The sequence below is a fragment of the Zea mays genome, chromosome 5 (assembly GCF_902167145.1).
Source record: "Zea mays cultivar B73 chromosome 5, Zm-B73-REFERENCE-NAM-5.0, whole genome shotgun sequence".
Taxonomy (NCBI): Eukaryota; Viridiplantae; Streptophyta; class Magnoliopsida; order Poales; family Poaceae; genus Zea; species Zea mays.
The window spans coordinates 1,191,355-1,216,875 of record NC_050100.1 but is presented as its reverse complement, the minus strand read 5'-3'; the positions used below and the strand labels follow the sequence as shown (position 1 = coordinate 1,216,875).

Genomic DNA, 25,521 nt, shown 5'->3' with positions numbered 1-25,521 from the left:
ACTACTGTCTACTATACTCCAAAATGTGCTTTTAACCAGGGTTGCTGTCTATTGTACCTCAGTTGGGGATTTGCCAGTAGACCAGGGATGCTGATTTAACATTTTTAGTGTTTCATGCAAAGATGATATAGGATATATGCAATTAATTAAAACGATGTGTTCTATTATGCCAATAACCGCTGACCATTTCAAAATTTTAAACAAAAAATATCTTTGGTAGTCATTATATCATGTAGTTTTCTTGTTGAGCAGTTCTGGTTTATGAGGGAGCTTTCTCATATCTCGTCAGAGTTTGACAATGTAAGTAATATGCAAGTGAGCTCTTTTTCTTGTGTTACTTCTTGCAAGGAAGGTTCATTGCTTATGTTCATTTTGTTACTACCAAACTGTCACTTTTGCAAGCAGATTGCAACCACAAATGATTCACTAGCTCTTTTTTTCTATTGTATCTTTTAGGTTGTTCAAGTTGTACTGGAAAACTACAAACCTCAGAAGATGCAAAATGATGATCAGGGTACCAATGATGCTGACAGCCAGTTGGTGCAGGAAGACCAGAAGGCTGAGCACCCCCCTTCCCCTTTCATTATCACTGTGGCCCCCTCTTGGGAGAGCATAGTTAATATTAAGGGAGAAGTCAGCCTACCAGAGTAATATAATTTTAGTTTTGCTCTTTTATTGACTGTATTTTCTTCATATATAATAAGTGGGTGATTGCTAAACATACTCCCGTGCTGTAGGGAAGATGCTAGAGATCCCAAATTTTGGTCCAGAATCTGTGTGCGCAATATGGCCAAGCTTTCTAGGGAGGCAACCACATTCCGCCGCATCTTGGAATGTCAGTTATTGTGTCCCTCTCTTTGGATATAAAAGAAGGTCATACCTTGGAGCACTTTCATGGAATTTGATGGCCACGGTTGCGGATGATAAATATAGCACAACAACCTATTATTTTTGGATCTCTTGTAGTTGTCGTATCTGATGTTGTATACCAGAAAATATTTTCTTAGAATTGTCGAATTCTTCACCATCCTTGGATAGGGCGCCCGAAGGGCGCCGCCTGATCTAGTAATGATAAAATCACCATGGAGTTTCTATCGGCCATAAGCCTTGCTTCTTGCAGCCTGGCCAGAAAACTGGCCGGAATCTTAAACTGGTCATCGCCCAGTTCCAGTGGCTCACGAGAAAACAAGCAATTCAAGGACAGCCGCAAACATCTGGTCAGCTTTCTCATGCTGTTGGCTGAATCTTTAGACACGCCGGCACGAAAACGACCAGATACGAATTCCATTATCATGACAGTCAACCTTGACAAGAGTATCTTTCATTTACCACACGCACAGGACATAGTATGAACCTTCCTTCCAAGATACAAGCAACCTCAACGTATGTAAACTGTAGTGTATGCTTCACCGTTGTGAAGTATTCACGAATAAAAATACCTTCAATTCTCACAACAAAGATCAAAATACAAATGCGTAATAGGAATCCTCTACAAAGCTGTAGCTGTGCAAGAACTACTTTCAACTGTCGGTGATGCACCCGCGAGTCCGTGACCCAATCCAAGCTAGAAGGGAAATTCTGGTGCAAGGTAGGAAAAATGCTTTGCTGGCATGGCCTCGCCTGCTCAAAGGATTCTGTCCAGGTCGCTGATGAAATTGGAGGCGAAAGATGTCAGCTTCTTTCCAGTCTCTCCAGCTATGTCCTTGAGTGAAGACAGATCCTGTGACGCCTACAAAACCATGACAGGAAATGAGACTGTTGACTTTATGCAACTTTCACACGACGTCTCTGCATGGTATTGGTTTTTCCTTAGCACGTTTCCGCTAACTCATAGTTCAATTGTGGCTTAAAACGTATGCAAACTATGGTGCTACACGCTAAAATTCCAAGAAACAACAGGTTATGCCAACAAGTTACCTGGAAAGATATTCTGTTGATGAGATCTGCAGCGCTTAGGTCCAGGTTAGAATCGTCCACATTGGTACGGCCAAAAAGATCAGAGCTTGAAATGGATGAAGAACCCTGTTCAAAACAGATGAAATATAAGAAGGAAGCAAACTTCTGAAAATGGATTATTCAAGTAGTGGATGCCCTTCGATTACCGCCGGGTTTTTTTGGCAAAATTTCAACAATAGATTTTTCAAGCAAGTAATTCAGTTTGAATATCAATGACATGGTGATTAAAGAGTAAACCCAGTAACCCACCGCGAATTTCTGAAGGGATAGCTGAGCCTCTTTCTCTTCTCTGTTTTGAGTACCAAAAAACTGAGATGACGAAATTGCCTTAGCATTAGAGAATTTTTTCCTTGCTTCATCAGTTTCCTCAATCTGTAAAGAAAAGAATCTAGAGTCAGAGCACATAACAAAGTAGCTGGAAATCTGTCCGGTGAAAAATATTTCAGCATAATTGCACAATATTTACCTTTCTGGAGTAAAAAATGATGTAACGAATTTACAAAAGCACTAGTTATAACCACATCGGAGTGCTCATTGCAGCCAAAAAAGCATCTATACATGACATCAGAGCAACTTAAAAATAATGTTTTGGTCCACAGCATTATTATAAACATGTATAGTGTATCCAACATTTTGTGATATCATGATAATATGTAGACAGGCCAATGGCATAAACTGTCTAGGGAACAGGGAGCAAATAAAAAATCATAACTTCACCTCAAGCAAGCTACACTATTAAGCACAATAGTGTATATCAACAAAAATAACTCATAAAAAACTGGATGTAATCATAGAAAAAATGGTCACAAATGTTTGCATAGAGGTTAAGGTTCCTACTGTTAGAAAAGACTAAGACCACAAAATAGTTTGATGTAACTGGGGAAACTTGCATACAACATTGGATCTTTATGTCACCTATCACAAAGTTTGTACCTGAGCTTTTGAGGCGTTGCTTGATTTCTTTTGGAATCCATTACCCATCCCATACTCTTGGAAGAAGTCAGATGATTTTGGTGGTGCTACATGACCGGTTACACGAGATCCAGATCCCCCGGTTCTTGAAACAGATGATTGTTCGTTATCCACATATTCAAAACGTGAATGCAAGGATGGACCACCTTTTGCAGTTGGAGCAGTCAAGGCAGGTATAGCAGGTTTTGGCTCTTCTGGTTTCTGCTCATACAGGCTTTCATTTGGCTGCAGTACAATTTGAAATATAAGGCAGGGGTTAGTCCAAAATGAAAATCATGGGAAGCACAAATTAGCTCATTTGGTCTGCAAGCATCACCTTTGTTGTGAGTTTACGAACACCAAGCCCTCCAGTCTTGCCTCCAACCTTCTTTGCGCCAATGGGCTTCTTCACGGAAGTGGCAAAGGTGGGATGAGTAGCAGCTTTTGGTGAACGTGGAGCAGCTTTGGGGGACTTGGGTTCATGCTTCCCATTCAGATTCTCCGCCGGCGGTGCTGGTGCGTCTGAGAGCTTGAATTCAGGAAAGTCATCAGATGGCTTGGAAGCCTCAGACGCAGTGACAGGTGAGGACGGCAGGGCATTATCGGTAATGGCACTCTTAGCGACCTCCTTGTTGAGCATCTGCCTGTACAGTTCAGCAGCTCTTGATGTGTATTTCGCCTCAACCTTGCCACCATCAGTCCATCCATGCTGCTTGAAGAAAGCATGTGCCCGGTTGTTGCCTCCGAACGCCATCATTTTCAGCTGATCTGGAGTCCATGAGTCGAGGTTCGTTGACCTGCAAAAGACACAGATAAGGTCTATATGAAATCAACACGACATCACTGGTCGAGACAATGCTGCGCCCTATTCTTGGAGGGAGTAGGGAAATTTTGTGCTGGAAAGAAGAGGGTGGGAAAATAAATGCAGCAAAAAAGAAATGGAATGGTAGACCAGTAGTTTGGTAGTGAGGGCACATAAATTTAGAGAGAGTGAGAGAGATGCATGAGCAGCATCTGTTATATTCATGTAGCACCACGTTGGTGCTGAAAATAGCATGGGGTTCTTCATGTGTCACTTTTAGTTTGCTCCTATAGCCCTATAGTCCAAGGTTAGATGTGAGTTATCACGTAATCTGCCAATCATATTGGTGCGAAAATGGCATGGCGTTCATGTGGCGGTTTTAGTTTGCTCCTAGACTCCAAGATTAGATGTGGCCATGCGGGAGGCCGGGTTCCAAGGGGGCATGAAGATATATGTGCCACTCCTACTGATAGTTTCGTACAGAGCAGAGAGTTGCAAGGCCTGCCCTCATTGTGCAAGTCGGGAGCGTGAGATCTGGAGCGGAAGCAGCAAGATCTGATACGCGATTGTGCAAGTCGAGAGGGAGTAGTAGTGGTTGGTACCTGACGAAGGTGATGTGGACCCCAAGGCTGCGGTGGACGGCCGAGCAGTCGAGGCAGAGGAAGATGCCGTAGGTGACGGAGGCCCAGGTGGGGTTCTTGGCGTTGCAGTCGAAGCACATCTGCAAGGAGAGATGTGATCTGAGGATCCGGCGAAGCAGGAGGCCTAGATCCAGGGCAGGCAGGCAGGCCAATAAGCACGTACCTTGTTCTCGGGCTTGGCCTTGAGGCGGCGGAAGATGGCGTTCTTGTCGGTGTAGGCATCGAAGGCCGCCGCCGCCGCCGCCGCCGCCATGGCTAGCTGCTTCTGCAGTCACCGGTGGCAAAGCACGGGGCAGAGTTCTGTGGGGCGGGCGGTGAGCTGACGAGGAGAGAGGAACTAACCACCGGAGGCGGAGGCGGAGGCGGCGCGACGAGTTCTCCCCTCCTCTTGTTGGACTGTAGGCTCGGCTCTGTGCTTGCTTTCTTGGCTTCCTGCCTGCTTCTCCCCGCGTCTCTCGCGTGGCGTACCCTTCCGAGTTCCGACCGACGAGGAGCACGTGCGTTCGGTACCGCTTGGCCGACTCGGGAGCTCTTTCTGCTGAAGCAGCTTCAGCCGTGAATCTCCTGATATCACGGTGACAGGAACCAGAAACAAGCTTCACCCGGCTCTAGCAAATTCAGAGTTCTAAAATAAAAGTTTATTATTTAGATGCTCCTATGTTGCTAAACTTTCTATATATCACATAGTTAGGCATAGGTGGAAATTGTTTAGATGAAATAGTTGTTCAAACATGTTATAGATCGTTAAAATAATTTGTGCTCTATTTAAACGGGCAGTGTCAGATATCAACATGTTTACCATGTAACATGTATTTTATATGTTGAGTGAAAAATTATATTCTAATCCCTGCGTTGTCTCCTTTGACGTGGCTCGGGCAGCACCAAACCTAGTCGTCGTTGCCCGCCCCTTTCCTCTCTCTATGCCTTGCCGCCACTAGAGTAAGCGGCTGAAAGTCCCGAATAGCTTGCGAGGATGGTGGTGGTGAGGTCCTCCTCGCGTGGACTCAACACGGTTTAGTCAGTCCGTTGTCACCGGACCTGTGTCGGACTGGCTCAATCATCGTGTCGTGTCTCAAACTTAAATGTTGCATGGTTCAATTTTATTTTCAAAAACACACGTGTTTTGTTGACTAGGTGCGTGTGAACGTGTTATTTAAAACCAACAACAATGGTTAGAACCTCCGCCTATGCACAAATTTAGATTATTACCATTTAAATGTATGTTATAGTTGAGAGCGGGTTTTATGATGATGTCGTGTCACATATAGCCAAGTGAAAGTATACTCATATAATACATATCCCATGATACAATGCTTTACAATGCTATACATTTAAATATTTGGTGCGCTCCTTCCTCTCACAAAGTGTTTTGTAGTGGGTTTTAAATGTTGTCATGTCATATATAGCCATGTAAAAGTCTATCATCATATGATAACTCTCTCATGATATATGATATACATTTAATATTTGGTCCACCCCTTCCTCTTATAAAATGTTTTGGAGTCTATGAGTATACCATTTTCAACTAGCTACTTGTGAGCAGACAACTTAACTTCTATCTCATTTTCTCTTTTGTCCATGTCACCACAAATCCGATGTGGCGTGTTTTATAGCTAGCCTACATTACCTTATTATACTTGGACTTAGGGGTGCAATATAAGGTGAATTTGTATTTATGGCATAATAATCTTGAGATTTCGACACCAGGATGCCGGACATGAACTATAAATAGAAATCTTAACCTAATGTCAAGTCAAGAATAAGTGAAATACATGTGCTATTAACATACAATAGCAATGTTCAATGCTGTGGTGATTAATTGGAATTCATGATGGCATGTAAATGAGTCGAGTTCAATCTTGCTATTGGATGATCATGAGAAATGGATAAGAAGAAGTTACTAATGAAGTGAATATTGTCAAAACACAAAAGTTTTCAATATTTACTTATTGTGGGATATGTGATGGTTGGTAGTCTAAATGAAGTCAAATGTAGCTAAAAATTTATAATTGTTGGTTGACTTATTGATGCATATATCCACCAAATTCATGGTAATTGGATCTTAGTATTAAGTTACATTTATTTTTCTTGAGAGCGCATAGAATCTATCAGAAAAATGCTAAAATATTGGATTAGTCAAGAGTCACTTAAATTGAAAGTTCTTGAGTTGAAATTATGCTTACAAGATATTAAGAGGCCTAAATTTGGTTTTGAATTGAGTTAGAAACATAACAAGCAAAGGAATACAAGGCTCTTTGATTGTGGGGTATTTTGGCACATCCACAATATTCCGAGTAAAGATCAATACCGAAACATGAAATAATATGAAATTTGAGCTCAAGTAAAAAAATCAAAGATCAAATGGTATAAAACATATTTCAAATTGAGTTTGTTGAACAATTGAACCAATCAAATAAAGTTGAAATAGGTGTAAAAAACGATCATTTGGAAATAGTCTAACTTCGTCCTAGGTGCGATGTCATCCTAAGCATGTGGCTTGGAAGGCTAAACAAGATGGTGATTCAAAGGACATAGTGATACTTAGTTGAAGAAATCAAAAGATTAATCAAGATAGAGAGAACAAGCGATACACTCAAATAGCAAAAGCAAACATTCTTGTTAATTGAAGAAGCAAGTCAACTAGAGGTTAATATACTTGATCATGAATGTTAATCAAATCGTATGGTTGAAGAATGAAATTCAAATATTGGTGTTGGTCTTCATCAAGTTATTCGAATCATAATGGAAAGGTGAATATGAGAAACATCTCAAGGCGCTAGCCATGAACGGATTGTTGGCTGAATTGTTGGGCAGTGATGGAGAGCAGAGCATTGGAGGTTGCAATGACAAGGCAGGAGCATTGAAGAATTGTTCTCCTTGGCACATGTAGAGCTCTTGGTAGGAATACGAAACCTGAATTAGGCAGAGGTTCAGTTTGAATATGTAACCTAGACAGCTCTACCAACCTGATGTGCATGTACTACACAACATGGATGGGCTGTGCGACCTACCTAAACCAACCACCGCTAACAAACAAACGCCACGCCCAAGCACCACCAAACATTTCATATCACACATCACATTGCAGCCCACCGACACACGTACAGTATGGATATTGTTTTAATCGGGCGGCGTTCAAGTAAAATTTCAGCGTGCCGTGCATACAATCTCATTATCTGTTCCTCAAAAGTCCACCAAACCATCCGCAGCTAAGCTAGTGACGTGGCATCACACGCCGATTGACCTCCACTCCATCGCACCCTTGCCTCCTTCATTCTAACACGACTACATGCCGTCAAAACTAGAGACCCAGCTGCTGTCTACACACCATTGCCATCGCCATCGCCTATCACAGGCAGGCAGCTTCTCAGTCGTGCTAATACATTTGCTACTCAGGTCAGGCATCCCTGGAAGCCTCCTTCTGCAGTGTCTTCCTCATGAAATCCGAGATCCTCGAGGACGCCATGACACCCCTCTCTATGCAGTTGAAATAGTCATCCTCTGATCATCATCACACAGCAAGATAGGGAGACAGACACAGACAAAACAGCAATTGTCAGTGTGGTGAATCATGCATCTCCAACTCCAACGGCGCCCACAAGCAAGACTCACGATGTAGAACCGTACCGGACATTGCTCCATGCGTGATGCAAGTTATCAATCCTCGCTCGGACTCCTCATCTCGCTGTGTCGTGTCCTTCGATTCGACTGACTTGCGCGAGTTCGGAAACACCAGGTGAGCAAACGACCTAGCTTGCTGCAGGTTGTTGCACACGTGGATCGTCAGTTCCATATGTTATCAAAAAAAATATTGTAAGGAGAACTTCAGTTTCATTTTCTTACATTAGAGTATATATGCACTGAAAAAACATGCATGCTCCCAGCATTTACAAACGGAATCAGAAGCGTAGCATACTACCAGGTTTAAGTAGCAGCAGAGCCAATAACACATTCCAAGTACGAAACTGGAGCATCACATCTTTCGATTTTTACGCTTCGACTTAGAGCTGAGGGAATATCAATCCACTTGTGGTACAATTGTTACAATTCCTAATACCTCCCCTTGCTTCCCCCTTCCCCCCTTTTTTGTGTGTGTTGGGTCTCATGTTTTCATCTATAGAGTACCACAACTTGGTTGGGAATAAAAATCTTTGTCTTTGCTGCTGCTAGAGCTACGGCTCTACGAGGCTGAAGAAGCATGCTCTGACTTAGGGTTGTAACAGATGTAAGAGCCCAATGGCAGGGAGACTAACATTGTAGTCCTGAGGACTTCTCAAACTTTATCCCACACAACAAATCATAAAGAAAACAACATATTGCTGCAGGTGCTCAGGAGTTTTTGAATAGCACAGCGACCAAGCAGAAGTCAATAAACAAACCATACTGGACACAAAATGGCCCAAATGGAACCATCATCTGTTTTGATTTTTTTTTTCTACAGTTCATTTAGGAAAAATGAACAATTTATACCTGCTCTTCTGCTCTGCTAGTGTCTAAGATAACCACACCATTGTCCATCACTCCACAGCTAATCGCGACTGCAGCAAATATAAGCTTTTGACTTGTTAGCTACAAAGTCTAAAGGGATGACACTAAAAAATATACTCAACTTACCAGCGAGATGTTTCATAGGGATTCCAGCAAATGCAAGAGCAGCACAAGAAGCATTAATTGCACATGACATAAGCTAAGCACTGTCAAGGAAACAAGGACTAGCTTCGATTGAAAAAAAGAAGCTACTCATATTTTGAGTTAAAAGGTCTTGGAGTGCGCATGATGTTTTGGCAACGAACTACATTTCAAGGAAGAGCCAAAGATATCCGACAAAGATTCAACTCTCTCTAATTCCAAACCTAGTTGATGTGACCGATTCGCTCATGCCTTCATACATTATTCCCTATAAGTTACTACCTAATTGATCCTAGCAAATTTATCAAAAAAATCATTAGCTAACAGTCAGTAGACTAAAGTTTGAAGCTTTAATATTGAATGCAGGACAACAAACACAATAAACATAAAAGCAGCCAAACTATATTACTGCTACATCAAGTGGAAAGATACAGAACCATCATCACCCACAACCTGCAATAGCAAGATTAACAATGGATAAGTGACATTTAGTGGTATGAGCACGGACAACGGTAGCCAACATAAGAGAATGTACAATGGGTGTGCTTAGAGATGATGATTAGCCAAAAAAACCTTTTGGAAGTGGGGATCCTATCCTAGTAATTATTGTACCTCCCATCGGTATTATAAGTTGTTCATTAGTTCACGGTTCACATAAGCACATCAAGTCTGCACCCTGGGGGATGCACTGAGAAAGCTAGTTATTAAGGTTAAAATAAGGGAACTGAGAGGCGCATTTTACTTTGTTTATGGCATTTTCAGTGCGACTGATATAATTGGCTCTGATAAGAGTAAAAAAATACGTTCACTGACTTTCCATCAGTTCGCCAAAAGTAGTACTATATACGATTTAGTATATAATGCACCTAGCTACATTGCACCAAACACAGCCAACAGCAATGGTGGAACTGTATATAGAACAACAGAAGCAAATTAAGAGTAGCATGGCAGCTGCCAGCCAGGCGAACATTACCTGAAGCACGACAGAGGTGGTGGTGTTAGGATGAACTGTGAGCAAGCAGATGCTCTGCAACGTCCTCTTGAGTGTCATCTCATATTCCCTCTCTTGCCTTCCTGCAAAAACAACTCGCCATTTCAGTGACCCGGTAACACGCGCAGCCGTGGGGCGAAGCGAACTCGAGGGGAAGAGCAGGGTACCGATCTGGCCGGTCTTGGGCTTCCACACGACCTCGATGGAGGCCTTCTCGGGGTTCTCGCCCTTCCGGGTTCCCGACTTGGGCCCGTACACAGCGGCCAGCACGACGGTGTCGCCCTGCGCCCACCGCGCGGAGCCGTGGGCGCGGTGGAGCGGGTTCCCGGTGCAGGTGAACGGCCGGAGCTGGTTCGGATTCCGCCCATCCGCGCGGCTACCTCCCTCCATCATCCCCTCCCACTACGCTCCGGTTGTCCACGGCGGCGGCGGCGGCGCAGGGAGAAACCAGATAGGCGCTAGAACCCTACTCCTCGACCGACTGGAGTGGAACAGTAAGGGTAACCTAGCCTCGCTGGACGATGTACAGAGCACAGAATAATCCTAGCCGTTGGTAGTCCATCGGACGGCTGGGAATTCATGAGGCTTTCCCGACCCCACATCTATTCCGAGCCACCCAACGAGGAGGACAAGGTGTTTTGCCCTCTTCTTCGCGAGCCCCCCCGCCGCAACCCGCAGCCGCATCGGGAGACCCGCAGCCGCCGATGGCGAAGAAGCACAGGGACCCAGCCTCTGAGGCCGCGAGCGGCGACTCCCCGGCCGCGTCCATCCGCTCCCTCTTCTCCGCGGACAACCCGTTCCGCCGGAAGGCCTCTACGGAGGAGCCCCCCGCGACTCCTGCACCCGCCACGACGCCCCTCCCCATGCAACCCAGCCGTGACGCCAGGGATGCCGAGCCGTCCTCGAAGAAGAATAAGAAGAGCAAGGAGGAGGGCCCGCGGCGCAAGCGGAAGCGGGACGAGTTGGAGGCCGGCCGGGAGCGGCGGCGAGGCGCGGAGAATCCGTCGAGAGTTGGGGAGAAGAGGAAGGCTCCCGACGACGCGGCACAGGGGGCCGGGGAGGACGAGGAGGAGGCGTTCGACGACGAGAGCAAGCTGCTCAGGACCGTGTTCGTGGGGAACCTGCCGCTGCGGACCAAGCGCAAGGTGCTCATCAAGGAGTTCGCGGCATTCGGCGAGATCGAGTCCGTCAGGATCCGCTCCGTGCCGCTGGTCGACGTCAGTACAACGCCATTGCCAGTGCTTTCTCCTTTGTTTCAAGTTGGGGTGGAAAGGTTTCTCATCCGTTTGCTGTCGTGCTTTCTGCAGACCAAACTTTCGAGGCGAGGAGCCGTTTTACAGGGGAAGGTCAATGGATTGGTCGACAAGTGAGTGCTCGTCTGCCTCTGAATCATTCTTGTTCTTCATCTACATAGTTCTGTACTTGTTTTGCCCGATTCTATATGTAGCCTAGTATATGCAGTGAAACAGCGATTTTAAAAAAAATGCCCAAATTACTTCGTGTTTTAAGCTTAGTTGTTTTCCATGTTCATATTTACTTGTGTTCTTCGCAGTGTGCATGCCTATATTGTCTTCAAGGATGAGCAGTCTGCACGCGCTGCTTTGTCTCATAATATGGCACTGGTAAGGTTGTCTGTTATACAGCTCAAAACATGATTAGTTCATAACTGATAGTTTACAAAATATTGTGCGTTGATTGATATATCTTTTTGTTCTTTCTGAATCTTGTAACCTTTTAGTTCGGCGGCAATCACATTCGTGTTGATATGGCATGCCCCCCTCGTAAGAAACTTCGAGGAGAAGGGCCTCTATATGACAGAAAAAGGACTGTGTTTGTTGGGAACCTTCCATTTGATGTAAAGGTGAGCAATTTGTCCGTTCTTATATTATGCTTTCTTTAGTTTTCTATAAACAAAATTTAAGCAGTATTTCATTTCTGCCTACATTAACCAAGACTTGTTTTGTGACATATTAGGATGAAGAGGTTTACCAGGCGTTCTGCAGCTCTAGTGGATCAGAAGGTGATGTTGAGGCAATACGTGTTATCAGAGATCCAAGTTCAAGCCTAGGGAAGGGTATCGCATATGTTTTATTCAAAACGAGGGTAAACTTTGTATCTTACTCTTTTGCTTGCTCTATCTACTGTGGCATATTTGATCAGCCAACTAGTCTATGAAATGTACATGATCGATTAGTGTATTTCTTTGTATGCTATGCAATCTTGCAAATCGTTTCTGGCAAGCTGTAACAATGCCATTCCCTGATGACCCCTTCTTGAAATTATATACTAGTGGCGAAAGGGTCTCTAGCTGAGTTGGTTAGGTGGTTTGAGTAGCACTCACTAGGTCTTGGGTTTGACTCCCCGTGTTAGCGAATTTCAGGTTGTGGTTAAAAAAAAGTCTTCTTGTCTGTCCCACGCCAAAGCATAGGTCTAAGACCCGGCAACGGGCGCGATCGTTCTCACATAGGCTACGTGCCGCTGTGTATGAGTGGGGCAAGGGTTTGGGGGTTTTCTCGACCTGTGTGAGAAGGTCTTCTTAATACAATACCGTGGGGGTGGTCTTAACCCCACAGGTCGTTTTTTTAAATTATATACTACTACTAGTGGTATTTGCAAAGGAAAGTACAATGTCAAGTCTTCTTTTCTGAACTATATATCGGCACTAAAATACCAATTCTAAACATGGACCTTAAATTTTGAAACCACATTTTTGACTGGATTCTTGGTTTCTATCTATACTAACAAAGCTTTTCTTGGAACATCCATGCTGCAGCTTGCAACAATGGGCATGGTTTGTCTTCACTTGGTGTAGCTACTAGAAAACTGATTTCATTATGTTGGGTTAACAATCTGATCAAAATACAAAATTTATTCTCTCACCTAAATAACTCCCGAACTGTCCTGATAAGAAGTATGTTTTGAATTGCTCTTTTAGATGATTATCTGCAAATATGGTTGCAAGAAGTCAAGAACCTTTGACATTGTGGTATATGCTGTGCAGGAAGCTGCTAATTCTGTTGCACGAAAACGGGATATGAAGATAAGAGACCGCGTGTTGAGGCTCACCCATGCAAAACCGGTGGACGCAGCACCAAAGAAAACAGAAGTCAAGAAAAGGAGCCGCGTGCCAAACCACAAGGAGGTTTCGACACCAGGCAGCAAATCTAATGAAGGCAGTGACAAAGCCAAACGTAAAGCATCAGTGCTGTCGTATCAAGGCCTGAGGTCGAGCAAATCTGGTGTTGTGAAGAAGGTGAAAGTGACCCAGCAACCCAGCAACCAAGGGAAGCAGAGGAAAACTGATGAAACTGGAGCAACTGCTCGCAAAGCTAAGCGACCCGCCGTGGCTGCAAGAAAAGCAAAGCAGCTGGCCAAGAAACGCAAGGTGGATGCATCAACCCCTGAGAATACACACAGGAGCAAGAAACCAAGGAAGTAAGTTGTCCATTGCGCTGGTCGTTTGCCCTTGCTTCGCATTGTAACAGGAGCTTCACTAAATCAAATTCTGGACGATCTTGTCAGATGATTGTGTTACTAGGTAGAGGCAATGTGCGACCTCAAGTCAGGTTAGGGCAAATACAAGAGCGCTCTCGCTACTGTAAACCTTGTAACCTTATGTGGCACTTGTTTTGTTTTACTATTTCCCTCCACAAACATTTGCATTTTACTATCTCCGGCACAAAGTTCCTTCCTAAGTCAAACTATCGTATTACAATTACAAATGAGCATCATTATTCCCTCTTGTGATGTGGTGCTCGCTAACAACCTTCAAACTCAAAGGGTTCCTACTTATTATATTATTAACGGTGCCAGAAGTCAACCAGATGAACACCGTGACCTTTCTCATCGGTGTAGACATCTGCACAGCAGATTTGGAGGTCAAAATATCTCTTCAGCGCGATCGGGATAACTTTTATTTGCGGAAGAAAGTGAAATTCAGCTACATAGATGTACAATGGGACGTGATAAGATTCTTTCATAGATGTACAATGGGACGTGGATAGTTTTACATTTTTTTAGGCTCTTAATCACATTCATTTTCAAAGGGGTAAAACCTTGTTCATTTACACCAATCCAGCTCTAGATTAATATGGGGCGTGTTCGGCTGGCTACAAGCCGACACTGTTGCAGCTGTTTGGACTGCTGCAGCTGCAATCCATAGAGAGAAAAATACTGTAGAAGCCGCAGCCGCAGCCGGATTGCAGCCGCAGCAAGCCGCAGCGAACAAGCCGATGGATTGAAATTAAATCCATGTCACTATCTATATTCTAAAATAATCTAAGCCTATTCAAATTTTTATATTCGGTTAAACCCATCATGAATTATAACCCAAGGATTTGAGAATTTTTTAAACTACGGAAGACATGAATTATATCCATAGCTCATTAGGTATGGAACAAATTCATGAAGATACTGCACACGTTTATATTAGAATCCATGAATCAAAAGAATAACTAGTTTTGAGAGATACATAGATTAAATGATGAATTAAATCTCAATAGGATTGAGTGCGAGATATGGATTCATCCAATTCAGACTCGGATTAAATCTATGGTGAGATTTATTTCCTTGTTAGACTCGGATTAAATCTATGGTGAGATTTATTTCCTTGTAACCGAACGAGCCCTAATAAAAATCACAAAATATTCTAAAAAAAATATTTTATTGCACCGAAGATGTTTCATCAAATTTATTTTATTGCAGCCAGAGATCCAAAATGGACATTCCTAGATGGATGGAAAAACGTACTACCAGTAGAGTGGAGCATAGCATAGCATAGCATTACAAAGTGGCAGTTGAACATCACAAGAGAAAAGATTCTTAAACGTTGCTATCTATACCTCCTCTTCTTCACCGTGTCCTCTCTATTTTTTTTTTATATATTTCTCGAGACAGCAACTGAGATGAAGTGCAAGTGTGCAACCCGCGATGCAGTTGGCTGATCAGACTGCGGCGACGGCGGCCGATGAGGTGAGCGCGTGCAGCCTCCAGAACACCTCCCCGGCGGCATCGGTGCTGTTGGCGTCGACGGCTACGGCGCCGACGAGCGCCCTGAGCGCGCTGCAGACGACGGTCGGCGCGGCCGCGCTGGTCTGGCCAGAGACGCGCACGACGTCCGGGATCCCGATCCGCGCCCCGGCCCTGGCGCACGCGGGGCCGGACGCGGCCTCGCTGGCGGCGCGCGACACGGCGGAGGGCGCGGCGTCCGCGTCGGCGGCGAGGGCGCGCAGCGCGGCGGCGGACTCCGCCGCCGCGAGGCCCAGGACGGCGAGCGCGCGGCCGTTCTCGTGGGAGTAGGAGGAGTGCGTCATGGCGCGGCGTAACAGGGCCGGCGCGCGGAAGGCGTAGCCCACCCGCGACTGGAGCGCGGCCAGCGCGGCATCGAACGGGGAGGCGGAGGCCGTGGCACGTGGGGGGGAAGGGAAGGAGGCGACGAGGAGCAGGAGGATAAGGACGAGCGGTGGTGGCGTCGGAGTCGCCATTGCTGGTTGGTGGTTGCTGCGGCGTTGGTGGAGGAGAGGTGGTCTCTCTCTTTGCTGGGCTGGGCTGGGCTGGGTTCCTGGCGACCTGGACTGGAGGTCGCCTCTCGGCCCGAGAGCGCCGGGTGGGTCACGTTCCCCTTTTACACAAACGCCCCCGATAATAAACAACTATTTAAATTGCGGCGCCCAACCAGCAACCACGGCATATCCAAGCCTCTTCTTCCTTCTCGCATCGCCAATTCCAATTCCCAACCCCTTTCCTCTCCCTCCCTCCAATCGCAAACAGCGGCGGCGGCGCCGGGCCCCGAAAACCCTCTCGAGCTCCTCATCAATAGCGAGCGATCCCCACCGCCCTCTCCTCCGGGTCCGCCGAACTCTAGCCGTCCCGGGCAGGCGAGGCGTGCGTTCGGATCGCGCGGGCGGGAGATGCAGGGCGGCGGGGTGGCCGCCGCCGCGGTCCCGGTGCACGCGGCCGTGGGGGGCGACGGAGGAGGGGCGGCCGCCGCGCCGCCGCCGCCGTTCCTCATGAAGACGTACGAGATGGTGGACGACCCGGCCACGGACGGCGTCGTGTCCTGGGGCCCCGGGAACAACAGCTTCATCGTCTGGAACACGCCCGAGTTCGCCCGAGACCTCCTGCCCAAGTACTTCAAGCACAGCAACTTCTCCTCGTTCGTCAGGCAGCTCAACACCTACGTAAGTCACCGCATACCCGCTGACGCTACGCTCGCGCTGCTGTTCGTTATATCTGGCTGCGCACAAATGGGATGTCACAAATCCGGAAGGTACGCTACTAAAGAGTGGAACGATGTACGGTGTTAACTCAACTGAACGGTAGCTTCTACGTACTTTGCTTTGCCAGCTTTTACTTCGATGGCTGGATCAGCACGACCGTTTATTAGCTCTGAATATTTGGTACTGCCTGATATATATTTCTTCAAGTCAAATGTGAGCAGAACAGCTATCGCACCTGCTTTTATATGTCCGCTTACCTACACTTACTTGGAATGAGAATCTTCTTCACATGCTGAATTACATGATTCACCTGACACTTTATTGTGTCATTTGTTCAGCAGGCTCTTGAACTTCGCCATTTATCAAATTGAGCACCATCTGATTTAAAGTCAGATTTGTCTGGTTGAGATGGTGGCATCATTTTTTTTTGGGGTCTGGTAGTACCTTTCCTAAAATAATGTGCTTGTTGGATGCTTCCGTTCGCTTTCCTTCTTTACCTACTAGACTAGACTCACCTCGTGGCCTAAGCACATGTGATTGATTAGATCTGTATGTCACCTTCTCCATTTTATGCTCAACATGTATTTGCTAGTCACCTAAAGAATTCATAAATTCAGTTCAGCATATGATCCATTGTACTAGATTTGTCACATTATGTTTGAGTACATGTGCCTTTTAGGTACCCATTCTCTTACCATTCAAGGTTACACCTCAAAACATGGTTCATAACCATAAATTCAGCATTTCTATGCTAGAATATTATTCATGTATATCCATTATGCCTCAGAATTTATGAGATGCCAATGCATCGAGACATGGAAACAGAGACTGTTTCTGTTGCACGTTTACTGCCACTCACATTCAAACTATTTCTGGTGCCTCGTGTTTAGTAGATAATAGGTGCCACTTAGAACAAAGTTTGTGAGCTTACTTGCACATAAACCATGAAACTGTTCTTTCTCAGCTAAATGTGTTTCTTGCCCGATTCAGGGTGTACTATCTCATCATCTTTATGATAAACCATTCTTTAGGAATTTACATTTAGTTTGCAAATGATTTTTAGGTGTTTTGATCAGGTCTAAATACAATAAAACTGACAGAATATGTTACCGCCAGACATTTTGCAGCAACAAGCAGTCAGTTCATAACCCTACAGAGTTGTAAAAGTTCAAAACGATGCTATGTAGAGCATATGCTAATTTGTTCTTTCAGTTTGTGAGTTAGTTATTGCCCTGGATTAGGATAAGTCGTGTTGATTTGACATTTGTGTGAACATCCGGTGAAGCACTATATGTGTCATTCAGACCATCTTTATATGGTTGTAGTTTGTACGTTGTTGACGTGATTTCCTTAATTTGATTTGCACTCAGCTGACAATCGGGAGAGATTATTTTCTCAGCTAACAATTATATTGCGCCCTAACGATCTCATCGGTGCCTTCTTACCAGGGGTTTAGAAAGGTTGATCCAGACAGATGGGAATTTGCAAATGAGGGTTTTCTGAGAGGACAAAAACATCTGCTGAAGACTATCAACAGAAGGAAACCATCCTTGCAGGGTAACAGCCAACCACAGCAACCTCAGTTGCAGAACGCTCCTGTGCCTTCGTGTGTAGAGGTGGGTAAGTTTGGGTTGGAGGAAGAGATTGAACGGCTGAAAAGGGACAAGAATGTTCTTATGCAAGAGCTTGTAAGGCTGAGACAGCAACAGCAAACAACTGACCATCAGCTCCAGACTTTGGGCAAGCGTCTTCAAGGGATGGAGTCACGGCAGCAACAGATGATGTCTTTCCTGGCCAAAGCAATGCAAAGTCCTGGTTTCCTAGCACAGTTTGTACAGCGAAATGAGAACAGCAGGAGGAGAATAGTAGCTGCGAACAAGAAAAGGCGGCTGCCCAAGCAAGATGGTGGACTCGAGTCCGAAAGTTCTGCTGCTTCGTTAGACGGTCAAATTATCAAGTATCAGCCTTCGATCAACGAAGCAGCCAAAGCAATGCTAAGGAAGATCCTAAACGTAGATTCTTCGCATAGGTTTGAATCTATGGGCAATTCAGATAATAGTAATAATAATAATATTCTGCTGGAGGATTATATGCCGGCCGCCCAAGCTTTTGAGAGCTCTTCGTCGACAAGAAATTCTGGGGTCACCCTTGCAGAGGTTCCAGCAAACTCAGGCTTGGCGTATGTCGGCACGAGCTCGGCTATCTGTTCTCCTCCAGCGGCCCCTGAAATGCAGTGCCCAGTGGTGCTGGATAACAAGGCGTACAAGCAAGTGGCCAGCATGAGTGCTGTGCCTCCTGTTTCAAGTGACATGGGTATTATTCCGGAATTCTCAGATCTGGCAGACTTGGTCTCTGTGGATATTCTTGGAGGGGCCTTTGAGATGATGCCTGGTCCTGAGTTCCCCCTGCCAGAAGAAGGTGATGATGGGACCACCATGTACAACAACAACGACGAGGAGGCTCAGAGCCTTCCAGGCATCATCAACTCCATCTGGGAGCAGTTCCTGGTAGGCAGCCCTCTATCTACCGATAATGAGGAAGTTGATTCAGCAGGCGGACTATATGCGCAGGAGGATGGATGGAGCAAAGTGGGGAACATCGCTAATCTTACAGAACAGATGGGACTTGTATCATCAACAAATCACCGGGACTCAGGGAATGGGCTGTACTAGTATCTTAATTAATACAGTAGACTGAGGATTCTGGTAATAAGTGTTGCATGCTCTTTTCTTATTTAATTATTTTCCCCCTTTTCGCCAACTCAATATGGGAGGTGGGGGTGAGGAGATTCAAAGGCATGTTTGGCTCGTTACCTAAGTTGACACACTTTGCCAAACTTACTTTTATGACTAAGGTTAGTTATTTAATTTGGACGACTAACTTTAGACAAAGTGTGACACATTTAGCCACAAACCAAACAGACCCTCTGTCTTTCAGCCATGTATGATCTATATGACTACTTGTTCTCGACTTTAGACATTTCCTGAGAAAGTTGAGGCAGTGTGAAGTCAAAGGGGGCAGTAGGCTAGACTTGAGCAAATTCAACAGTCAACAGAATCGGAGACCTACTATGTATTATATATATTATAGGCTAAGCAAGTTACCCAACACAAGTAATTAGTTCATGCATACGATTAGTATGAAAAATACCAATAATCATAATTTGTAAACATATTGGACATGTCAACACAGGCGTTTGTGTTACTTATAATTAGCATATATATTATATAGTTACCAGAGGCAATGTCTTCAAAAAAACAAGCAATTGACACCGTTAATAAACTATGGAGTACTCAAATCCATATCCGAAAAAGGATATTTGTATCCCATATCTGATGGTCCGGGTCGATGGACTAGGTGCAACGGTGAAGAAGTTACAACCGATGAAACGGCCACATATAGTAGATCGTATAATCTACGAGATATCTAGCCATGAGAAACTTGCATTGATTAAAAGTGGCGATTGAATGTTTATGTAGCATCACCGATGAAGGAAATAAAATAGAGCGTGCAATGCTTATAGGGTATTTCATTTCTACGGTTAAAGGTTTCACTAACTGTTTTTATAGCTTCTGCAACGTGACTTACAAGGTTGCGTTCACTAAAAAGATGAAGAAGAAGAAAACACGCTGGAAGAAATTATTCGTGATGTGTTTAGAGCATACGACGCCTACCTCATTCGAGAACATTGGGCGAGGCACTGGCAGCTGCCGGATGAAACACACACAGTTGCCTTAAGAAACACAGCTACCGGATGTTATCATCATCTAGAGTGCAGGGTTCAGTTCCAAAAGAAAGTTGACTCTTTAGCAATCTCTCTCACGGGCATAGTAGGTCTAGGTTGACACAACCAGTCACAAAAGGATGCCCACCCTGTGCATCAAAATACTATTTTAGAAGAAACCCTCCTCCATTCGCTATTAGTACCATATCAGTGTTCCGCTATGTTCTAGTACCACATCAGTGTTCCATGTCGACGGCATCAGATCTGCAGATGGACACAAACAAATGAAGGTGTGGTTAGTAATTCAGTATGACACACAACAGTTGTGTGTGTGTGTGTGTCTGTGTGTAAGATTGCCAGCATCAGTAGCCTGCCCACTTCTTCCTCTCCATGTTCCTCCACTTGACCCTCAAATCACATGGCAGGCGCGTCTTGTGAAACACACGACGGCCATATTGCAGTATCTGGGTCCATGGTATTTTACCATTATTATGTGGAGAGAATTTTGCCATCCCATCCTGGATCATCACAGTAAAAAAGTATAATACTCATGGCCAGGCGAGACATAATTACACACTACAAACCTGGCCTGGGAAAAGCCAGCGCTAGAGACAGTGTTTCAACAATGAAAATTTACATCCAAAGAATGATTACCCTCAAAATAGCTACTTCTTTTTCTGTCCAACAGAGTTGTTTGCGTCTTCCAGGTGGCGCAACAGGATTGGAACTGCAAGACATGTGCTCAGTTCTTGGAATAGCATTAAATGGAACATTTTCTTTCCTATAATAGATGGAAAATGTGAATATTTGAAGAAGTCAGTTGACTCAGTTTTTTATGCTCTGGTCTCCTTTTTTATATGTGCAGGACATTTTATCACGGAAGGGTAATACCATCGGTGCGTGTTCAACATTGCATAATTCATAACAAAACACCAATGCTAAGCAACTATATTGGCATATTGCAATTAAGTCTGATCTAATTTGATACTCCCTCCCCGCCCCAAGTTAAAATTCGTTTAGTTAATTAATAGGTTCATACAATAGTTAATATATGTGTTTTACATATGTGTCTAGATTCATCTTCATCCACTTGAATATAAACATAAAAACCAAGAGCTAAAACGAATTATATTTTGGGACGGAGGGAGTATATCATAGATATAACCATGTGTATGTGAAAAACTGAAAATATCTCATCTGAATTTGAAAAACAATGCATGACAAAAGGCCTAAGACCTTAAAAAGACACCGGATTTCCATTAAATCATTGTCATGAATCATGGCATAGTTAATGTTCTCTGTTTTCTCAAAAGGCCTAAGACCTTACAAGTTCGAATAGTGTCAAAACTGATCGCCTCATGTCATCCATGATACTGAGCCAACAAAATAATGGAAACTGTTTGAGCAAGAACAAAAGAAAGCTACATGCCTACATGTGAATGCCACCCCAGTAATATCCATTTAGAGCTTTATTATTTGCATATGTAGACCAACACAGTCAGATATCATTCAATCCTAAAATAGGACCTCAGTCATGTTTAGTAAATCTAGCAAAGCTGTATCGATTAACCTTTTTTACTGTGTAAACACGCAATTGAGACTAAATTAAAGGAAAGAAGTTGTACTGTAACTGCACCCTGACTTACTAGCGCTTTTGCAGGTGTGCATTTTTTTTTTCCTTCGTGAAGTATGCATATGTTGATCCTGTTTCCCAATACCTTTTCCAGATTTACTTGATACAGCTGGCTCCTTTTCGTGCAATCCTTTTTTGTTGTGTCCCATACCACGCCAAGGGGGTGATGATTGCTTGGCAGAGTCATTAGAAGATGTAGCTTCTATTTCATCAGAACCACCAGATTGATTAGAAGTTGTAAGGCTATCGTCCTGGTCAGCCTCAACGTCCTGATTCGAAGGAGGATCACATCTTCTCGGAGATGAAGCTCCTGTTTCATGAGATGAGTTGTCATTACCACCTTCTTTGCGAGCTTCTTCGTTGACCGCTTGCTGCTTTTTCTCTGGATCCTTAACTGGTGTTTTATTGTTATTCTGGAGCACTGAATGTTTATTAATGGATGCAGGATCAGAGTTCTGGAAAATAACCTTCTCAGTGAGTACCTCCTTAGGATAACTCTTACCTATAGCATTTATTTTCTGCTTCTTCCTCTGCTGATGATGCTCTTCATCCTGATGAGCAAGATTGTATACTTCATTTTCATGGGCCCCTTTTGATGCGCCACACCCTTTAGAATGTTGCTCATCATGAGGCTCTTCATCTCTGTTGGCAGCTCCTGGCTGAGCTCCATTTAGTTGTTTGTCAGGTTGATTGGTGGCTTGTGCTGTGCCAAGGAAAGCAACAAGGTTCTTCCTAGTTTCACAATATGTTTTCTTTGCCTTTTTATATGCTTCAGTGGCTTTCTTATACAAGCATACCGGGCAGTAGAAAAAATTGGTTCCTTCAAATGTCGCCGATGAACCAAAACAGCTGCTATGGGCGGCTAAAAAACAGCCATTGCATTCCAACAACTGACCACCTTCACCACATTTTATGCACAAACCTTGTTGAGACAAGTCCTCCAGAGTATCATTGATGTCTTGAACATTGAAATGAACACATATTTTTGAAGAAATGTCCCCAGACTTTAGTTCATTTGTTGTTTTCTTTGCACTTTCTCCACCCCTATCCTGAGAAGAGCCTGGAACATAAGTATGGCAATTATCTTTTTGAATGTTCTTTTCATTTTCCTGCTCTGAAGTTTTATCATGTAAGGTTACATTGCAATTTTGAGACACTGGAGCAGTCTGCACAATCAACCCACCATGTACTGTATTATTTTTCATGACGCCGCCATCATCATGCAGAGCTTGATTAGCCTTGTTGATACCACTGACTTCTAAGTGAGACTTGTCTGCATTCTGCTCTTCGAAAGCCATCATATCCTCTGTAGCAGTCCCTGGTTGAAGGTTGGTTTCATATTTACTTCCTTGATTAGCACCATTGCAGCTTATAGAAAGTAAAACACTGGCAGATGGCAAAGTCAGATCCCCATGAATATGGTCCTTTTCCACTGACCCAATATTTGCAGAGATATCTTCCAGATCTTGGGTTACTTTCTCACCCCTTTCCTGTTGCAGAGCACTCAAATGAGCTTTCCTGCTGTCAGGCTGTGAAATGGTTGTATCCTGTGCAGTTATGCACTCAGGCAAATGCTCAGATTCAGGTGCATCTGTTGGTAAGACATCGCTGATTCTGTCAAAACCTGAAGTTACTGTGGCATGAGTGCTAGGTCCTTCACGAATGGAAACCTTAGATGACTGATTGCTGGAGCCACCACCATCTGCCCCATCTCCATGAGCACAGTAAGATGGAATTGGAGATTTTCGCTTACAAGATTTTGGTCCAACTATAACAGTATGGTCATGTTTATCCTGCTGGAAAAAGGGCTCAGTAATGCTTCCCTGCAAAGGTACATCACAGCCATCTGAAGCAAGCACAGATCCAACGGACATGTTCCCCTCCACAATAGGACTCCTTTCTGAGGACCTAGCGCCTAGACCAACAGCATCTATAGTATCTTCTTGCGGAGGGACGTAAGACCTGCTTTCAGGCATACACGGTTGGTGAAAAATAAAAGTTGGTGCAGGTGGATCCTTTTGGAGATTTCCTGTTTCACTTTCATTGACTACATCTGCCATGGTCTCTTGCTGAACCCCAGCATTGTCTGTATGGAACACAGGCTTCTCTATATTTACACATCCGTGGCTGCTGCGCAGTGACTGATCATTGACACATTGTTCAGTGCCATTGTGTTCCATTTGGGGTTGTGGGGCCATAGATGCTATCCATGGCTCAACTCTTTCTAGCTGAAGAGAAAATTACAAATTCAATTTGCCATTGTTCTACTTATAATATTGAGATTTTCTTTTAACTTACCAACTGGAAAGAAATTCCTGGTAATGTAAACTTCTTGGTACATATATTTTCCTGGATGTCTTGACTGAAAGGTGGAAGCAAATCCTTCTCCAATTCTCCGAAACTTCCAACCTGCAAGTTTTACCATGTATCAAAAGTCTCAAATACAATAGAAACTGGGAAGTGATTCGTAATAACTTACCAGATGCTACATGTCTTCTTAAAATATAAACTAAATCATATGATTTTTGCACAATGTGAAAATTAAAAGTCACGCTTAATGAAAAAGAAGCAGTGATAGGTTGGCTGCACACATAATTAGAAAAAAAAATTTACACTAGGTGTCCATGTACACGTGATAAATAATAGTGTGATGGCAACACTAGATTTGTTTTTTTTCAAAAAAGAAAAAGATGAGGAAAACGTGCAACTTAAGGGGATGCAGTAATCTCTTAGAACTTCACAATCAAACATGCAGCAGAGCAGTAACAGAACGTCACAACAGCCATAACAGCCTAACAGGTGTAAGATAATTGATGCTAAGGAAGCACATATAATTGGCACAACAGAAGGAAGAAGTAGCTATGGGATTTTGCCAATGTTGGGGAATATCTCGGAGCATGTCACCAGAGTACAGATCCCTGTGGCTGCCATGGAGAGGGATTCCTAAAAATTTAACCCCGATATGTATTCCTGTCCAGATTTATACCAATCCCCGATAGCCCAATGCCCCAATACCAACAATCTAGTTCCAGATCATATTCCATGCTCCATCCCAATGAATCCACCACTGCTGTTCTGTTCTACCAACAGACCAATCAAAAGTAACAAGGCAGCAACGCCGAATTAGGAAACTACCGCTGCTGCTTCCACTATTCCATGGATGAAATGCTTCCAGTTCCAAAACATGGAACAGAAACAAATGTGCAAGCACTCAACAAAACTTGTGCGGTATCTGACAAAATCGGAAGCATATGAAGCACACACCTCTCTGATAAGCCGAAACAGCCCATCCTCGCATGACCGGGCGCCATCAACACTAAGCACCCCCGCCGTGGCCGCGGCATCACCCCCAGCGGCTATCACGGACAACACCTCCTGAATGGACCGGAGCGCGACCCGCTCACGCGTGGCCTCCGGGGCGCCCGCGAGGGGCTTCGACGAGGCCCCCACCAGAACTGCATACCGCAAACAAGCCAATCAACCAGCCCAGGTGAGAGACCGAAAGCGTCCAGGCGAACGGCGGAGGATTTTAGGGTTTGGAGACTCACCCTTGAGCAGGGAGAAGTCGACGGATTCTTCGCCGGCGAGGACGTCAGCTATCCAGTGCTTCGCGAAGCGGGAGGCGGAGGGGGAGGCGGAGGCGGAAGGGGGCGGCATTGCGGAGGCGGAGTACCTCGACCTCGACTTGAGGGGGCTGAACCGCTGAACTGCAAAATAAAAGTAACGTTATGGGTGCTCCGTATCGACTATCGTGGAAGAAGGAAGATTATTTTTCTTTTCTTTTTCAGCCAAAGCTACTGCGCGGTCATTTTTTAAAAAAAACGCGCGGTCATTTTAAAGGAAAATTTGCTATTTTGTCACTCTCAGTTGTGAACTTCTCTATTTTAAACTCAGACCCACAAATCATAGATACAGATAGTCCCACAAGTCATAAACAGAGTGTCACATAATAGCATTTAGCCCACGTTAAAAAGGC

At 44.5% G+C, this 25,521-nt stretch overlaps 6 protein-coding genes across 17 annotated transcripts; 2 read left to right on the top strand and 4 right to left on the bottom strand.

Annotated features, from left to right (window-relative positions):
* Window positions 1-1,203: 1,203 nt before the first annotated feature.
* LOC100216842 (putative ARF GTPase-activating domain family protein) lies at window positions 1,204-4,769 on the bottom strand. The gene is made up of 7 exons (NM_001143235.1): window positions 4,514-4,769; window positions 4,312-4,430; window positions 3,245-3,704; window positions 2,890-3,153; window positions 2,206-2,328; window positions 1,918-2,022; window positions 1,204-1,729 (listed from the first exon to the last, which is right to left on the bottom strand). The coding sequence occupies exons 1-7, from the start codon at window positions 4,601-4,603 to the stop codon at window positions 1,625-1,627; spliced, it is 1,266 nt and encodes a 421-aa protein (NP_001136707.1). The 5' UTR covers window positions 4,604-4,769; the 3' UTR covers window positions 1,204-1,624.
* A 2,477-nt stretch (window positions 4,770-7,246) lies between these two features.
* On the bottom strand, window positions 7,247-10,446 carry LOC100280057 (exosome complex exonuclease RRP46). Its single transcript, NM_001152997.1, has 7 exons — window positions 10,138-10,446; window positions 9,953-10,053; window positions 9,412-9,432; window positions 8,965-9,037; window positions 8,821-8,888; window positions 7,978-8,107; window positions 7,247-7,851 (listed from the first exon to the last, which is right to left on the bottom strand). Exons 1-7 carry the CDS (start codon window positions 10,361-10,363, stop codon window positions 7,748-7,750), a joined length of 723 nt encoding a protein of 240 aa, NP_001146469.1. The 5' UTR covers window positions 10,364-10,446; the 3' UTR covers window positions 7,247-7,747.
* A 160-nt stretch (window positions 10,447-10,606) lies between these two features.
* Window positions 10,607-13,640, top strand: LOC100272319 (uncharacterized). 2 transcript variants are annotated; one of them, XM_035967773.1, is made up of 6 exons: window positions 10,607-11,181; window positions 11,278-11,336; window positions 11,523-11,592; window positions 11,709-11,831; window positions 11,945-12,073; window positions 12,972-13,640. In XM_035967773.1, exons 1-6 carry the CDS (start codon window positions 10,675-10,677, stop codon window positions 13,407-13,409), a joined length of 1,326 nt encoding a protein of 441 aa, XP_035823666.1. In that variant the 5' UTR covers window positions 10,607-10,674; the 3' UTR covers window positions 13,410-13,640. The 2 variants fall into 2 exon arrangements, with proteins under 2 accessions (XP_035823666.1, NP_001140275.1); NM_001146803.1 differs by having other exon boundaries at window positions 10,639-11,187; window positions 12,972-13,606.
* Window positions 13,641-14,647: 1,007 nt separating this feature from the next.
* Window positions 14,648-15,461, bottom strand: LOC100280485 (RNA binding protein). Its single transcript, NM_001153405.2, has one exon. It carries the CDS (start codon window positions 15,451-15,453, stop codon window positions 14,914-14,916), a length of 540 nt encoding a protein of 179 aa, NP_001146877.1. The 5' UTR covers window positions 15,454-15,461; the 3' UTR covers window positions 14,648-14,913.
* Window positions 15,462-15,953: 492 nt separating this feature from the next.
* Window positions 15,954-19,053, top strand: LOC100274485 (uncharacterized). Its single transcript, NM_001148844.1, is given in 2 exon segments — window positions 15,954-16,149; window positions 17,637-19,053. Coding segments are annotated over 2 exon segments (1,395 nt in total). The 5' UTR covers window positions 15,954-15,978; the 3' UTR covers window positions 18,861-19,053.
* A 639-nt stretch (window positions 19,054-19,692) lies between these two features.
* On the bottom strand, window positions 19,693-25,296 carry LOC103625712 (TRF-like 10). Of its 11 annotated transcripts, XR_004849304.1 has the most exons (8): window positions 25,094-25,268; window positions 24,810-25,000; window positions 23,844-23,954; window positions 22,048-23,773; window positions 21,559-21,966; window positions 20,567-20,639; window positions 20,291-20,430; window positions 19,693-20,176 (listed from the first exon to the last, which is right to left on the bottom strand). XR_004849304.1 is itself a non-coding variant. In XM_035958910.1 (7 exons), the coding sequence occupies exons 1-6, from the start codon at window positions 25,200-25,202 to the stop codon at window positions 20,578-20,580; spliced, it is 2,607 nt and encodes an 868-aa protein (XP_035814803.1). In that variant the 5' UTR covers window positions 25,203-25,268; the 3' UTR covers window positions 19,693-20,430; window positions 20,567-20,577. The 11 variants fall into 11 exon arrangements, 8 of the variants coding, with proteins under 8 accessions (XP_035814803.1, XP_020393403.1, XP_035814804.1 ...); XR_002262111.2 differs by having other exon boundaries at window positions 21,559-23,773; window positions 25,094-25,296; XR_004849303.1 differs by having other exon boundaries at window positions 21,631-23,773; window positions 25,094-25,261.
* Between the last annotated feature and the right edge of the window lie 225 nt (window positions 25,297-25,521).